General features: G+C 40.3%; 2 protein-coding genes across 6 annotated transcripts in view; both read right to left on the bottom strand.

The window, feature by feature from the left end:
* ccpg1 (cell cycle progression 1) overlaps positions 1-3345 on the bottom strand; it is a 7368-nt gene extending 4023 nt beyond the window's left edge. The window contains exons 1-6 of one of the 5 annotated variants that reach the window (XM_035682373.1): positions 3280-3345; positions 2293-2382; positions 1568-1691; positions 1219-1304; positions 930-1119; positions 716-811 (exon numbers count right to left, since the gene is read on the bottom strand). In XM_035682373.1, the coding sequence (XP_035538266.1) occupies positions 716-811; positions 930-1119; positions 1219-1304; positions 1568-1691; positions 2293-2352 (556 nt within the window). In that variant the 5' untranslated portion in view covers positions 2353-2382; positions 3280-3345. The remainder of the gene's footprint in view (positions 1-715; positions 812-929; positions 1120-1218; positions 1305-1567; positions 1692-2292; positions 2383-3279) is intronic. The other 4 variants (XM_035682374.1, XM_035682375.1, XM_035682376.1 and 1 more) reach the window with 4 other exon arrangements.
* A 6351-nt stretch (positions 3346-9696) lies between these two features.
* Positions 9697-16757, bottom strand: part of prtga (protogenin homolog a (Gallus gallus)) — a 24727-nt gene continuing 17666 nt past the window's right edge. The window contains exons 11-19 of the mRNA XM_035652039.1: positions 14700-14795; positions 14425-14611; positions 13414-13541; positions 13054-13224; positions 11254-11433; positions 11013-11136; positions 10770-10911; positions 10338-10451; positions 9697-10116 (exon numbers count right to left, since the gene is read on the bottom strand). Of these exons, the coding sequence (XP_035507932.1) occupies positions 9712-10116; positions 10338-10451; positions 10770-10911; positions 11013-11136; positions 11254-11433; positions 13054-13224; positions 13414-13541; positions 14425-14611; positions 14700-14795 (1547 nt within the window). The 3' untranslated portion in view covers positions 9697-9711. The remainder of the gene's footprint in view (positions 10117-10337; positions 10452-10769; positions 10912-11012; positions 11137-11253; positions 11434-13053; positions 13225-13413; positions 13542-14424; positions 14612-14699; positions 14796-16757) is intronic.

Raw genomic sequence — 16757 nt, 5'->3', positions numbered from 1 at the left:
CTGCACTATTTCAGAGTGTGTAACTGCATATAATCTGCTCCTAACTCTCAGACTTATTATATTAATCACACTTCTATTACTGTTAGCGACCTACAAAGACCCACACATGCAAACACGTGAAAGAACAAGGAAGGAAGCAAGCCACACTGCATTTTCAGTTATTTATAATCAGAGCTGCACAAGTGTTTTCATTATTGATCAATCTGTCGATTACTTTCTTGATTTTTTGTCCAAAACTCAAAAATATTCACGATAGTGTCGAATAATAACAAGAAAACCAGAAAATAATCATCTGAGAAACAGAAAACTGTGAATTTTGGGGCTAAACTATCTTAAAGTAAAGGATTGATTTTCTATCTACTGACTAATTAGTTAATTGGCAAATTGTTTCAGCTCTAATAATATATCTTAGTCTGGCACATAACACTGCACTATTTCAGAGTGTGTAACATATAATCTGCTCCTAACTCTCAGACTTATTATATTAATCACACTTCTATTACTGTAAGGGACCTACAAAGACCCACACATGTGAAAGAACAAGGAAGGAAGGAAGCAAGCCACACTGCATTTTCACGCGTGGTTGAACATGCTTTTAAAAGAAGCTGGCTTACATCAGCAGGTGTTCTCGTCAGCAACTGATCAGGATTAATTCTGTGCATTGCTGAGAAAGCTTAGCGTCATATTAGATTCACTCCAGTTTCAATCAGACCACCTGGAAAAGAGCGGCCTCCAGTGAGCTGACTTCTCAGACGGTAGCCTAAGTTCACGAGACTCTGTGGAAGTTTCCAGTGACTCAACATCAAACCTGCTTTGGCGATGTAGAAAACAGGAAGAACGTTTTGGTGTCGATTTATTTCTCTATGTCGACTCTTAAAATCACTTTACTGAAGAAGACGAGAGGACAGTTCAGTGTGTGAGTGTGTTACCGGTCTCTGCGGCGGTGAAGGCGTACTGGCTGCTGCAGGAGGTGCCGAGGTAGAACTCCTCGTTGGCTGCCGCCTCCTCTTCCACCTCAACGTGCTCGTCCTCCTTCAAGTCTCCGAGAGTCATGATGTCGGAGTGATCACTGGAGGACAACAGAGTCACGTTCTGTTTCCCCGGGGTGCTGTCTCCGCCCTTCAGAGGATATAGAGATATTAACGAAGGAAGAGAAAGGGAGGGGCAGTACAGTGGCTCTGGATCAGTTAAACAACAGTTGTTTCATTGTTTTCTTACCTCTGAGGCATTCAGTGTCTCGTCTACGGTTGTTCCTCCCAGAGTGTCATCAAGTGAATCAGCAACCCTCTCCTCAACACTCTCAGCTGAGAATAAAGTTAATACAAATTAAGATTAATGTCTGAATTATGACTGTTAAGTTATTTATAATCAGAGCTGCACACGTGTTTTCATTATTGATCAATCTGTCGATTACTTTCTTGATTTTTTGTCCAAAACTCAAAAATATTCACGACACTGATCACTGTACGCATATAAACACACGATTTATTGATTCAATATCATCATACTAACAACATAATAATAACTCTGCTACTGTTAAACCCAGACAAAAAACAATAATACAGACTTTTACCAGCAGACGCAGACGTCTGTGTGTCCTGCAGCTCTGCTTCCTCCACTGGATGGCGCTCTAACAGCTCGGCTCCATACTCCACCGCAACCTCCGATCCCAATGTCTCAATATCTGAACCCTGAAAACACAATGAGCATTAAAACTGGACACGACGAAGAAATACACCTTTATTTATTCAGTTAAAACTGCTTCATTTGATAAATGTGAATATTTTAAACAACACATGGAGACATACAGAACTGAAAAAGGTCCTCGTGGTAAATGATATCTGACACACTGAACAAACATCAGCTGACCAGAATGAGGCTGGCAGCATTTCAGAGGAAAAATCCCCAAAAACACACAAACACAATCCCTTTTTGTTTTTTGGTTTCATTTCAGATGTATAATTTCTGTGCAACAATACTTTTTTAGTACAAAAACTCCAGATTTTAGTGGTAAAAGATAGAAAATTGCAGATTTCCCCCATTTTTATGATGAAACGAACAGTTTATCATGTAAAACTCACAAACTATAATGAGTTTCTATTCAAATGTCATATAAAGACATTTCCAAACTCTTCCAACACATTCAACAATGTTCTGTAATGAACACAGACGTTAATCACAACGTCAGGTTTCTCTTTAACATCTTACTCGTTGCTGCCACATTAAAGAGTCAAAAACTACACAACAAATGAAATCAGCTGGGACTAAGAAGAAGAAAAAGGGCTTAAATACCTCATTACTGATAATGGTCCAGCCACAGGATGACTCTGCGTCACTTGACGTCTCTGACATCTCTGTCAGCTGTCAGCAACATACAAGAATCTGGAGGAGATAAGGAGGTCAAAGACTGAAGACAGACAGGAGGTTGTACTGGAGGAGATGTAGGTCAGTGTGTCACAACATGAAAAACAGTGTTAATCTTCAGTTTAAGTAGTCCAAAATGTGTTTATCATTGTTAATAATCCAGATATCAGACACAATAATGTACAAACATCCTGACAGCCTGACCCCAAGCAGCCTGTAAGTGTTACCTCTTTCCTGGGAACACCTTAAGGTTTGTTTTTGATTCATTAAACGCCATAGATACACAGAGATAATAATGACGTTATCAATGTAACTAATAGTTAATCACAGCTCTTCTGTTTCCCGCCCTCAGCATGCAGCCCTGAGCAGCCTTTAATCACTGCTTCCTCTAGCTGCTCATCAACCTGAAACTCTGCCATTTATACACTTCCTGTGTATACAAAACAAACAAACAAACAAACAAACAAAACAAACACAGCGGAGTAACAGCGGCCTCTAGGTGACAGACTATAGTAATAGGTGATACCAGCTCCAGCGGCCCGACGACGACGACAACAACAACAACAACAACAACAGCAACAACAACAACAGCAGCAACAACAACAACAACAACAGCAACAACAAACAACAACAACAGCGCAGCAGCAGTTAAGCCGTTTGCTCTCAGCGTTAACCAGGCCGTTTGGTTCCATAGCCCGTTGGTTAACAGCCGTTGTCCCCCGTTCACATTCAGGCGTTGGCTTCGCAGCCAACGTGAGTAAGCGTGAGTTAGAGTTAAGTTAACGTCTCCTCCCCCTTGCAATCGTGCGGGAGACCATAATTGATGTTGCTTATCCACAACGGGGTAGTTATCTGTGTTAGCACTTAACGTCACCAGTTTTTATGTAGAAAATAAGACACATGGTTGAACTCCACCGGTGTTTAACGTCCCAACGACGAGACAGCTGTTTACAAGCCCAGCCTCCAGAGTTATTTGCAGTATCGCCCTAAAAGCCCCCAGTTTATCCGTTTAAGAGCGACGCGGCGGAGCGGAGGCCGGAGCGGGGATACACCGGGAAACGTAGTTTTGCGGTTAGCGGTTGGACCCAAGCAGGCGCCAAAGCCTCCGATTCAACTCCCCCATGTTTAACTACATTTCCGCATAAGTCAGCGCCGGTGTATACAACCAGGTTCGGCGAGGGGTGGAAACCCTCCGGGCTCCGAAAAAAAAAAACAAAACCATTAAACAAGGAAGCGTGACAAAGCAGACCAACCCAGCATTAATTAGGGGGTTGCAAATGTAAAAAAAAAACAAAAAACAGCAACAACAAAACGAACTCATGAATGTGTTTGTGCTGTTGTGGCATTAGCAGAAGGTTTTAAAAGCAGGTCGCTAACGCGGAACAGTTAACTGCCCACCAGAAAGCACGTGCTCGTCGTTGTTATGGGCTGTGGGAGTTTCTGGTTGCGTGTTCATGTTGTTGTTGTTGTTGTTGTCGGTAGGGCTCAGTTTCAGTATCACACAATGGCTTCCTATACACTGCGGCCTGTTGTGAGTGCTCCTGTGTGCGGCTCTCTCTGCGGTTGCTATGCTGTCTGTCTCCATGGCTGCTGCTGCTGGGAGGTAATCAGTGGCATCACGGGACACAGCAGAGCAGCAGCTCACCTTAATAACCTTTCCTTTTTGTTTTGTTTTCTTTGTTTTCCCCTCACTTAGCCACCCCCTACACTCCTAACTTTATAGATTCTTCCCATGAATGTGTTTGTTGTGATTATTTTCTTGTAAATAGATTATTGTGTGTCACCTGTCATCAGAACCAGCACGTGTTTATGGTGCTTAAATTAATTTAAACATCAAAAACACTGCAAAATACTGGCATTATACCACCATAGGTAGACATAAAAACACAAACATGATTGTATTGGACTCAGCTTTATGTTCCGTTTGTACAAATGTCCACCTTCTGCTGTGATTAACACAACTGGACAATTGAAAATTGACACAAAATACACAAAACTTTAAAAGTGTGAAACTAAAACTGTACGGAAAGAGGAAGCTTTGTTGAACTAATCCATCAAAATGATAAAGTATTATATATTTTTAGATAGATAGATAGATTTATTTCTTATCTTTTATGTTTTTTACACAGCCTAATTGAGAGATAATTATGGATCAGCTTTCCTATGAGCTGCTGTTAACATGTAATACCAGTGGAGGTCAGTGTTGTCATGGTTATGCCAGTTTTTGTAAATTGGAAATGTTCTGGTGCTTTGTCTATAATGTTACATAATAAGACTATAAATGTAGGAAATTGGTGTAATCTTTTTGTATTAGCAATACAATTTATAGCTTAGAAATGCAAATTTGTGTGTAAATCTAAACATTAAATGTGCCAGTGGGTTTATCATTGTCGTCATTCACTATTTTAAATTAAAGTATAATTTATTTTGGAGAATAGTGGAATAGAATCGGCTCTGTGGTGGCAGATGTGATCCCAACCAGGCTTATAATTCTCCAAGAACAATTATCAATACAATTAAGTCCATAGATAAATTATAATGTACAATATCAATACACACATATATCAAAATCTACATCATCTACATTCAAAATATATTAAATTAATGTACAGGACCTGAGTCTAAAAGCCCAGTGTTTAAAAAATAAGTCTTTTAATGTCATTGTCTTTGATGCTGACAGTGTTGCAGCTGAGTGATGTGTGTATAATTACTTTATTTCTAAAGTGTCCATAAAGAACCAAATCATCAGCTGCAGTCTTAAATTAAAAATGATCTCCACCTCAAACAACTACCACTGTAAAAAGCTGCTTAAAGCACGAGTTATAACCCAATTATACAATATATAATAGTGTAGCTGTCACCAGGGACATTTTTATACATTGGTTTTACTTTTGATACTTTATGTCATTATATTTTATTGTATGATACTTGAGTGCTTTTACTTAATTTTACTTGTAATGGAGTGTTTTTACAGTGTGGTATTAGTACTTTCACTCAGAGATTTAAAGCTAAAGCAAAGAAAACACAAGATGAAAATATAAAATAGTGTTGTTTCATCTGTCCTAGAACTGAGAGCATGTTCAGAAAAAACAACTGCAGACAAGTTGCATTTTTTGTACTTTTATTTAAAGTGAGAATCAGACTTGACAAACTACAACAAAACATGAACTGAAAATATCAGAAAACATAAAATAATTACAAAAAGGTACATTCAGTTTTCAAGACTTGACTCTTTTACTTTGAGGAAGAGCAGCTGTGGGTTCCCTGAGTTTGACTGTAAATGACCCGCAGCGCTTCCCCCCACATTATTTAAACACAACATTACTGCAAGAGGGGAGAACAAACAGAGTCAGACCAGACTCTGTGTTTTAACCCTTTAAATTCACAGAGGAACGTAATTCCAAGAAAACACCGTTCATGATCTGAAAGGCAGCAGACCAACATCTCGAGGCTTCTGTTTGACCATCTTGACGTGAATCTTACAGACATTAATGATCCACGTATATCGCATCTGCACCTATCACAAGAGTATGACAACATAAACCCAGAGGTAGCACTTATGTACCTGTAAGAGCTGCAGAAGGCTCAATTCAGAACCTGTATGACTCCAGTAGCTGTGTGTGTAACAGTCAGTATCTTCACAACTTGAATATAATATATCAGGGTTCAAGAAACAAGCATGAGCGCTGTTTTCAGATTCTGCATTGAGCCTGTAAAGCTCTAATAATACAGGATTTATTAATACATTATGGGGTTTAAGTTAAAATGAAAATGTGTATCCTTCTTTTACTTTGTGAAAGCAGGTTAAACATGACTCAACTGAATACAAAAACATGTTTATCTTGATAGACAACAGATAAAAAAAAAGGAAAACTTGATTTAGTGGAAATAAATGACAATTAAGAAACAGGGTGACGTTTTCATCCTGCTGTCTCGTAGTACAACACATAATACATGAGTATGAGAACACTGAGAATGACAACATTTCACACTAAGATAGGATGCTTTTATACGGATCTCTTGCCAATATGCAACGGTGACCTCTAAATCTAAATCTTTGGTTTGCATTGTTTGCTTTTCAAAATAAAGTTTAACTGATTGACTTTTCATCCTAAAATCTTCCCATGATTGAATCCTCTGCAGAATCCTCTGATTAAAAATTCAGAGACGTGAAAATGTGCGTGCGCCCTCCCTGACTTTCCTACAGCCTGTGTTATTATATGAAATCATTTTCGTGAGAGCTTTAAATAATCTATTAAATGCATGAATTTGAATACCTCACATATATTTCTTGATATAAAACTAATGTTAGTTGGTAGAGCTGGCCAATAAAGGCAATAAAAGCCCCAAAAAAAGAAAACTAATTTATTTATGCTCCTTGTGCGGAAATCTCCCAAATACATTTAAATCTTTTTTCACGCACTCACAGGGGGAAGAGTCCGTGGCTGCACATTTTCACACGACTGAACTGTTGCAAGAGACTTCTACTCAATATAATATACTGTATTCTCTTATAATTATCACCTACAATGTACAGACATCTTTTGCAACAGCTTTGGAGGAATTCTGCGACAGGATTATTTGGTTTGCATGCATAACATTGATTATTAATTTTCACTCCATCTTCTGTAAGTGCCCGTGTATCCCGCTGGCACTAGCTCAGAGTTCGAACCTGCAACTCTCTATACTCTTATACTTCTTTCTCTTTTTTTTTTTTTTTTGTTGAGGATCAAGGCCACTAATGTGCAAGGCTTTGTTCGAGGAGCAGCGCCTCAACTCATCTCAAAGGCCACGATTCGTCTTCAGTCTAATCTGTTTCCATTATTTCACATTCCTCAGTAACCTTCTGCCAGAGATTAGTTGAGAGACTAAAATAAACTGAGGTAGCAAACGACTCTTTGGGTTATAGCGTCACAGTCACCGCAGCACATTGGCCAATAATACAAAACTACTTGGCAGACAAGTGCTAATCTTCATCTACTCTACAGCAAAGCAAAATAACTACTTGGAACAAAGGTAACTACAATGTGTACTCAGTAGTACATTATCTTCTAACAAAAATATAGATTTTTTTTTCCACAGTAAAACGTTTCACGGCGTTCATTCAGTTCTTCACTTTCATCTCTGATTAAACACTTCCATTGCTTTTACTACAATCATTCTTCACGTTTTGCATCCTCATGTGGAGCTTCTCCCTCAGAAAGATTAGACTTCAGATTCAGCATCTGAGGGACGCCTCCCACATTAAGGCCAATTATAAAGCTTTTCTGTACCGACATTGCCACTGCAAGCACTTCTGGTGTGAATCTTTACATGAATAAAAAGGAAGAAGTCAATAAACAAAAGAGTCTGTTGTAAAAACAGACATTATAGGACCTGAGGAGAAACTACAGAGGGGGTTTCCATCTGTGGGGAAGGGCAGCACAAACATCTGACCTACTGGCACACAATGTCGGAGATACATTCATAGCATATTCTATTAGGCAATTACACACTACAACAGTTTAGTACTGAGAAGATACCCTGTCATTTCAGCATGTAACACTACATGACTTTTCAAATGTACTAAACTTTGTTCCCTGAGTTTAGGAAAACAATAAGACAATAACATAACTTCTTAAATGAGGTAGTATAAAACAGGAATGGCAAGGGCAGCTGCACACCGACATACAAAACAAAAACAAACATTCATTATCTTGTCATACCATTACTCAATAATGGACGAAATGAACAAAACATATCATTAATACTGGCTCAGCACCTCAGCAACATCTGAGGAGATAAATAAGAAACTGTATGTGTAGTTTCCATCCTTCGGTCCACACAACAGGTGGAGCGGGAGGAGGAAGCTGCAGCGCCCTTACCATCCAGCAAATCAGAACAAAGTAAGAGAAAAACACAAAATGGGATGACAATCGGAAGAAAGTCATCAGGAAGTATCAAATGCAACGTAACTGAAGCAGCCCATCACATAACATAGGTATAAGTAGTTATTAAATATACAGTGGAGGTTTACCCGGAGGTAAACCGAGGTAGATAATCGGTGAAAAGGACAAACACTTCCCTTTCGCTCCAGTGATAAACTCTCTTAAATAATGCCAGAAATGTCACTTTTGTCACATTTTGACAGGCTTTTTAAACATTCATGGTGGGTGAGATTTTTTTTTCAAAAACATACACACACACACACAAAGAGAAAAAAAAAAAAGACATTCATTGAATGAAAAAGGGAGAAATAAAAGAAATCAAACGACCATCCTTGCCAACACTTTGTACTGTAAAAGGCATTTGTTGGCTTCCTGTTCACTGTGTGTTGGACCAAGAGAGGACAAAGGTTGAAAAAAGGTCTCTCTCTTTGTTTCTTTACACCTCTCGCTCATACTTGCAGTCCTCTCGCACATACATTCAGGCCTGTGGTGCACTTGCAAAGGAAAATAACTGCAGGAAGGTTGTGTGGATGAATTTTAGTCCAATCTGTCCTCAGCTTGATTTGCTGAGCCAGAGATTATCGAGCTTTGTGGCCAGTGAGTGTCACCATTATTTCCTGTTTCTCTTGGAGGGCAGCTACATAGTTCAAGTGTTAGTTTGACAATTTGGGAAATGTGCCTATTCACTTTGTTGATTGTTTTATATGAAGCTACAGCCAGCAGCCCGTTAGCTTAGCACAAAGAAGCAGAGGAAAGAGCTCTGTTCGGGTCTGTCTGGTAACAAAATCACCCTACTATCACTTCTAAAGCCCAATTAACACATTATATCTTGTTTGTTTAATCCCTGCAAAAACTAATGTCTAAAAACAACAATTTTACCGGGGGTTGTGCGCCAGACTACTTGTTGGCTCTGAGCTGTTGCCAGGCAACCAGCCCCCGTAAAAAACACAACTTGTTGTTTTTACACTTCAGTTTTTGTACAGATTAAACAAACGAGATATAACGTGTTTATACATGAGCTTTACAGGTGTTGCTAGGCAGATTTTGTTCCCTTTGGACAGTTAGGCTAGCTGTTTAAACCCGTTTCCAGTCTTTGTGCTAAGATAACCATTTTCCTGGCAGTCAGCCTTATTTATGTAAAACAGAAGTGGGCATCGATCTTATCTCATCTAACCCTCTCTAAAAGCAAATAAGTCCATTTCCCAAAACTGGTCAAAATATTCCAATTAATTTTTTTTGCTCTCCATTTAGCTGAGGTAAACCTGAAGCTGCAGTGAGCACACCTATTTCCTTATGATGTGAATTTGACCAGCTTGTTACTTCAATATAGTTTAATATGCAGGTTATCCAATGCCTCACAACACACCTTCACACACACACCACACTCACACGACCAACAACACAACACACACACACACACTTAGAGAGAAAGTGCAGACTGAGAACCGCTCTGCGTGTCATGAAGACAGCAACCGTTCTCCGCGGACTCCGTTGACTTCAGGCCGGTCTGACTTTCCTCGAGCTGCCCGCCTGGCTCTTCAGCGGGGAGGCTGCAGTCCGAGCCTCCACTGTTCTCGGCTGTCAGTGACGGTGGGCGGCTGCTTGGACCAGACGACAGGTTGGTCATCTCTGTCTCGTCGTGAGAGTAACGACCTGAGTCACCGGTTGCGTGGCTGCCCTCGCTGGTGGAGGAGCCCTCGGTGTCACTGGGACGCCACAGCAGAGCCTGCATGGTGGCGGGCTGGTCTGGAGAAATGGACAGCTCCTCTTCAAAGGTCAACACTGTGGTACCGTGCTGGTAGGAGCTGGTACCATGTGTCATGTTCTAAAGCACAGAGAAAATGTTGCTTCGGTTAGTCTGAGTGTTTATGGCTCAGTTGTGCAGTCAACCTATCTTTATTTCAGCCTTCAGATACTATGATCCAAATTACACATAGGGTCTATCTCTGTCTGGTTTCCCTTGTAATTTACAAACTCTGGGTAAGCAAAGATTTGCAATCTACAAATTGCTGATGGCAATTTAACAAGCAGGACTGATAATCTTACCTGTACTGCTTTACTGTCTTTTCTCACATTATTGCTGAAGGAAAACCATTTCTCTTTCTTCTCAGTGCCAGGCTGAACAGGGCCGAGAGAATTTATAATGAGATTTGTTCCACCCTACAAGTGAAAAAAAAAATATTTTTTAAGTATGAAAAGGTATGAGCCATATCCAGAACCTACTTCATACTTCAGTTAGTATGTTTAAAAGTGGCTATATATTCAGTGGCTTTACTACTTTTGCAGAAAATCATGAAGAAAAGATTTCTTAAGTCCCCAGACTTATTTAACATTTAAACTCCACAATGGTTCCATGATTGCAGTACTAAATCATCTTTATAGGTTTTTATATCTGTATTTCAAATTTCCCAAAAGGCCCAAAGAAAACTTTGGTTAAGTATTTTTGTGACCACATGACGTGCTGTGTGTGTTATGTACCTTGGCATCAAGGAAATGGTTTTGACTAATCATTGGCACAGTCACATCAGCGCTCTCAGCTTGTCCCTCGGAGACCAGATGTCCTGCAGTCGAGGCAGATGTGCTCACTCCTTCTCTGTACGTTTTAACAACTGAAAATTTTCTGGAGGGAAACAAACAAACAGAGGACAGTCAAGGAAACTGGACTATGGCTGTTGAACACTATATATTAGCCCCTGTTTATAAGGACAGTAAGCACTGTACCTGTTTTTGCCTCTGCAGACAATGATGAAAGCGCAGATGATGATGCAGATGAGAGCGATGCAGACTCCCACTGTGATCCCTGTCATTGACTTTTGGTCCAGGTGGTAGAATCCATCAGAAAAGTCTGTAAAGGACAAACACAACACTGTCAGATTTTCAATCATTTGCCAGAGTTCTCAAAAAACATAATCAATTTCAATTTCTATGAAGGGAAGACCCTAATCGTAAGACATCAAGTGACCTGTGGAGTGTGTGGAGCCACGGGAGTGCCAGGGATCATGACCAGAGGAGAGATCTGCTCGCACTGTCAGCTCCACCGTGTGAGAAAACGGCCCATCACCCATGTTGTTGGATGCAGAGACTTTCACCAAGTAAACTTGGCCAGGCTTCAGGTTCTCCAGCAGCGCCATGGTGATGCTCCCTGTTGGTGAGAAATAACTCTGTTAAACTGCTCCCTGTGAATATGACTGCAGTCCTCGTGTATAAACAATGGAACTGGGAGTTATTTTTGTCTCATATTCACAGGCCATCGGGAACTACAGACAACTCAAGAAGTTCAGGTCAGCGTTTTTAAACCAAACACATGAACAGTTACTACTTACAGTCCTTTCATTCATTAAACCAACCTTGAATAAACACATGTAGTTCGGTTATTCCAATATGTTGCTGTCGAGATACACACACAACTATAACTTTCAGCTGACCTTTGAAGAACAGTGATGCAGTGAAAGACATGAAAGACAAACATAAAAACAATCCTCATGGCTGAGAGGTGCTATGTGAGAGGAGCTTCAGAGCAGGGGGTCAGGGCTATACACATTCCCTTATCCAGTACCACCCAGTCTGCACACCACCAGGGTCCCATCTGAGACTGAAAGGGGGTGTTCAGCTTGAGGTGAGAGGGGGCTGGGTGGAGCTGGAGGGGCTTTGTGAACAGCTTCACTTTTGACCCCTTCACCAGGGGCAAAGGGGGAACTGTGTGTCTTTTCTGTGTGTTTCCTGAGGTCATGTGCTCTTAAAAACACCTACGCTGCCTCACAAACAACACACAACAACAGCTTTATAGTTGCTAATGCCTGAGACTCAGAGGACTCATTTAGGATATTTGGACATTAACTTTCTGCCTTAATCAAGCTATTTTTTTTTCAGCTAATTCTCACTTTCTGTTTACATCTCTCTGAGCCTTTCCAATAAACAGCCCCTTTATGTTTTACACAACTCCTGACACTGATTACACAATCTATCATTTTCCCTTTCTAAGCATAAATTCAAAGACAAAATGGCTCCCAGATAACATCAGAGTGTTATAATGTGTTTTTCTATAAACATCTTGTCTGCTTTGAATTACACAATGAACCCATTTTAAAACATGTTCCATCGTTTTGCCCATGACATATTATGTACACAATTATAAGTAAATATGGTTTAAAGAAACTGTTTATAGAGCAACTATAAACTGTTACACAGTACATTAAGTCAGCTTGATGTAGTCAGGAACTTTCTTAATAAATACAGATAAGATAGATCTATGCTTCAGCAGCACAGAAAACATACACAAATCTTTTCGCACATTAAGAAAGCTCAATTAATCTTTTTAGATTTACACTGGATCAAACATACTTATAAACAAATGAACTGAATGCATTCAACACGGCTGCAATTTGATGGGAATCTGTAAAATTATAACTCAATTAGAATAGAGTGTATCAGTAGGACAGATCTGGTCTGTGTTTAATATATAGAAGTGGTTAAAAAGTCTTTGTTTAAGAAGGGTCAATAAGGAGGTAAATGAAAGTCTTTGTTGTACTCACATTAAATCTCCAAACTGGTCTTTAATCAGTGAGATAAAAGCAGTGAGCTCAACCTGTCTCGGCCCCATTCAGGGTTCACAATGAACAGAGACATAGACTGGAGGATGAAATGAGTTACTGATTTCCAATGGACCGTTTGTGTGGGACAAGAGGAAAGCTATGTGGCTCCTCTCCCCTGCACACCTGTATGACCTCGTTCTCTACACATCTCTTTCCACACTCCTCCTCACCTTCTCTTTGCAGCACTTTCCATTCCCCGGCTATCCATGCGTGTCTGGAGGCATACAGGATCGTGTAATGCATCACAGCTATGTTGGGTTCATCTGGGGGTTTCCATGAAACCAGTGCTGTGTCTTCTTCAATCAGAGTCACTTTCACATTGGAAGGAGGCAGCGTGGGAGCTGTGTGATGGGACGGATGACAAGAACAAGATAAAATAAAAGTACTATGAATACAGAATACAAGGTTTTCTTTTAAATTGCTCTAATAAAACGAATCATTGTCTGAATTACCAGGTTTTCATGGATATAATTATAGCCCAGCCCATACAGCATTTTTCTATTGATACTAGAGAGTTTTAAAAATCCTACCGTCAGGTAAAGTGCTCTGATAGACCACAGGGCTCCAGGGGCTGGACAACTGGTCAATGTGAAGGCGAATGGCAAATTCATACTTGGTGTTGGGCTCCAGATCTCGCACCAGGAGGTTCTGCTCACTCCTGCAGAAGAGACACATAACAAAGGCTTCAAGGGTCAGTTCACTCAATACATACTACTTCTTCTTGGGCATAGACAAGGATCTAACAACCAAATCGGCTCAATGGGATTTGCGGAGGTTTGGAGATATTACTGTAGATGTAGATCACTCTAATGACATCATTGGACATCAACGTGCTACAAAATAAAATAAAAATATATTCAATAACTTTAACAGCTACATGTTTTTCAAATAATACAATGTAGTCAGTCACATTATTGCACAGATGTTAAGTTTTATTGTGTTTGTGAACTGGTTCTTTAATGAAAGGTCTTGTCCAGCAGATGGCGATATAGAGCTGTGCTGGCAGTGGGGGTGTTTGGTGACCTGAAAACTTTCCCCAACACATTCAACCCTCAAGTTGTGAAGTGTAAAGTGTTTAGGTGATATACAGCTGTGGCTGCGATAATCACTTGCTGGTGAAAGTATTCTGAAACAATAATATTATGTTAAGATAAGAGTTGAACTGAAGCATGAGACCAAGACATTATACAGTAAGCTGCAGAAAACACAGTTACATGTGTTATACATCTGGTTTCAATTTCCATGCAACCCTCCTCACCAAACAGTAGTCCTACAAACTTATTAAAGCTGCACTAATCAATATTATAGTCAACCAGATGACCAGAAACACCACGTGTGTTTCTGGTCATCTGGTTCACTATAATATTGATCTGATCAATGTGTAAATAGGCAACTGTTTGCTAACTTGTTGGCCATAACACTTATATACTGCCATAATATGTCAAACGTGTGAGTGATGTTGTGGAGTTCGACTGACAAAAAAAAAAAAACAGATTCAAACTGCTTTAAATGGAAAAGTTGTTTTATGAAAAAGTCCTTACGTCTGCAGATAGAGTACCAGGGAGGCGTTCTGCAGGCCCACTGGGTTGCAGCGGACAGTGTAGTTGACCGAATGGCTGGAAGTGAAGGCTGGTCGACCCCAGTGCAGAAATATGGCGGAGGAACTGTTAGTCTTGGTGTACACGTTGTGTGGAGGAGGTGGAGGGGGCACCAGGCGATCTCTAACAGCTGAGAAATGCATTAAGAGTCATGTTAATTCCCCCATTTTGGTCATTGTAAACAGGGTAAATACAAGTGTGTATGTTCTGGGACTTACAGACACATCCGGGGGTGCTGATAGTCTGGTCTGCTTGGTAGCCATCTCCGACAATATTATAAGCCAGAAGCTTTACGTGGTACTTCTTCCTTGGGTCTACATTAAGAAAAAGAAAGAAAAACAAAATGTCTAAGTAAATCAGATCATAGAAATAATTAAAAACAACCAAATGTCTTGCTGCAGAATACATCAGCCTATGTGTGGTCTCAGATGTCAGCTTTATCCTCACTAACACTTGCAATCAATGTAATAATTTAACATGGACCACAACACCGAGACAGATGACAGTGTGTTTCCTGCAGCCAACAGGAAGCAGGGGTGCTACATGAAAGAGACCTGGACTGTGTGGGTGTGGGGTCAGAGAGGTCTGCTGGTTTGATGGTGTGGTGGGAACTAGAGGTGAGGCAGTGCGACAGATGCTTAGTGCCGTAAGTCCTTTGGTCAGTTTCTGCAGCAGAACAGAAGAGCTCCACTATCAATCACACTGCCTCTCTGAGCCTTTTGATTGTAGGCCTTTCTCTGGCCCCGGCCTGCTGGTCAGTGGTCAGTGGCCACTCCTATTCAGGCCCAGAATCTGGGGGTTAAATCGACGGACAAAATCCCCTGGGAAGGACATCGCTGACGGTCAACAGCAGTTGCAGGTCTCAGTGACCCTGAAGACCCTGCTCTGAACAAGAGCCATCAGACCAAATGTTCCCTTTACTCCTTAAAGAACAATGATCAGATCTGATTTAAATGTTGCATACAAGATCAATACAGATAAAAAAAAAATACACACTGATCCTCAACCTCTTTAATTAATGTTCCTCAAATGATTCCTCACAGTTAAAAAACATTTTTTATCTTGAAAATCTTTTTTCCCCCAATACTTTTTATAGCCTTTAATTGACCTGATTACTATTACAGTGCTGTCTGAAAACAAACACACTTCTACCGCTGTAAGAGGCAGTTAGGGAGAGAAGAGGGAGACCAAAGGAAATTAATTTGTGTCCATGGAGGTTAGAAAAGTTTAGGATGGGTGGAGTCGAGCTACTTGCACCCCCATGCAGCCCTGAGGAGTTCCACTGGAGCCAGACCAGGGCCAACAGGTCAGACCGAGATTAAACTCTGAAAGAATCTGAGGTCATGTGTGTGGAATATGAGATGAGGCTCTTCTGTTGCTCAACGATCCTGCCACAGTACAACTACGTGGCTATTTGCAATGAAAATTAAGAATAAAAAAAAAATACCAAGATACTAAAAACTGATATAAACTGCATCATGAACATCTAACATACCGAGACTACACAGGGAGATGATCTGAAGGGGAAATAACTCCTCTTGACATGTCTCTTTTTCCTACACTTTTTGTACAATGTGCACCTTGTTATCCAGAGTTTCTGCCCAGTTATTTATGCCTCAGTGTCCACCTCTAAAGAAGAGCAGGCACATAGTATGCACCTCTACCCAGCCCCACAATACAATGGGCCTGTCGTAATTATGCGAGAGAGTAGCTCTGCGAGGGGGGAAGCTGTGACATCTGGGCCACGACCTTTGACATGGAATCTGGGCAAGCTAAATCCTGCAAAAGGAGGGGTTATAGGGCTCGCTCTGAAGGGGGAGGGTCAAGCAGAGGAAGTGAGTGGAAAAACAGGGAAGAGTCAAAATAAAATGGCACTTAATAGGTGATGACAGTGTCCTGATAAGAGAAAACTCAAAAGGACAGATTTTCACACACAACAGATCAGACACCTGAAGCTCTTTTATATTATATGATGTGACTAGAATAAATAGTTATTATATCCTGATGTGTCCACAAACAATTTATTGTAACCACAATTCTCCAACAAAACAGTTCATTTATCGAACGTATTACGCTGTTCTATAAGATCCTGATGTAAAGGCTGCAACTAACATTCAGCTTTATTATTGATTTATCTGTTGTATATTTGTTTCAATTAATCGTTTAATTTGCGAAGCACTAAATTTAACATTACAAGTTAACACAAATAGACTGATATTCAATCTACAGTAATATTAAACACAGAAAAGCAGCAAATCCTCACATTTTAAAAGCTG

This window comes from Morone saxatilis, unplaced genomic scaffold (assembly GCF_004916995.1).
Source record: "Morone saxatilis isolate NCDOM2014 unplaced genomic scaffold, NCSU_SB_2.0 Contig11, whole genome shotgun sequence".
Taxonomy (NCBI): domain Eukaryota; kingdom Metazoa; phylum Chordata; class Actinopteri; family Moronidae; genus Morone; species Morone saxatilis.
This window is presented reverse-complemented; position numbering and strand designations above follow the sequence as displayed.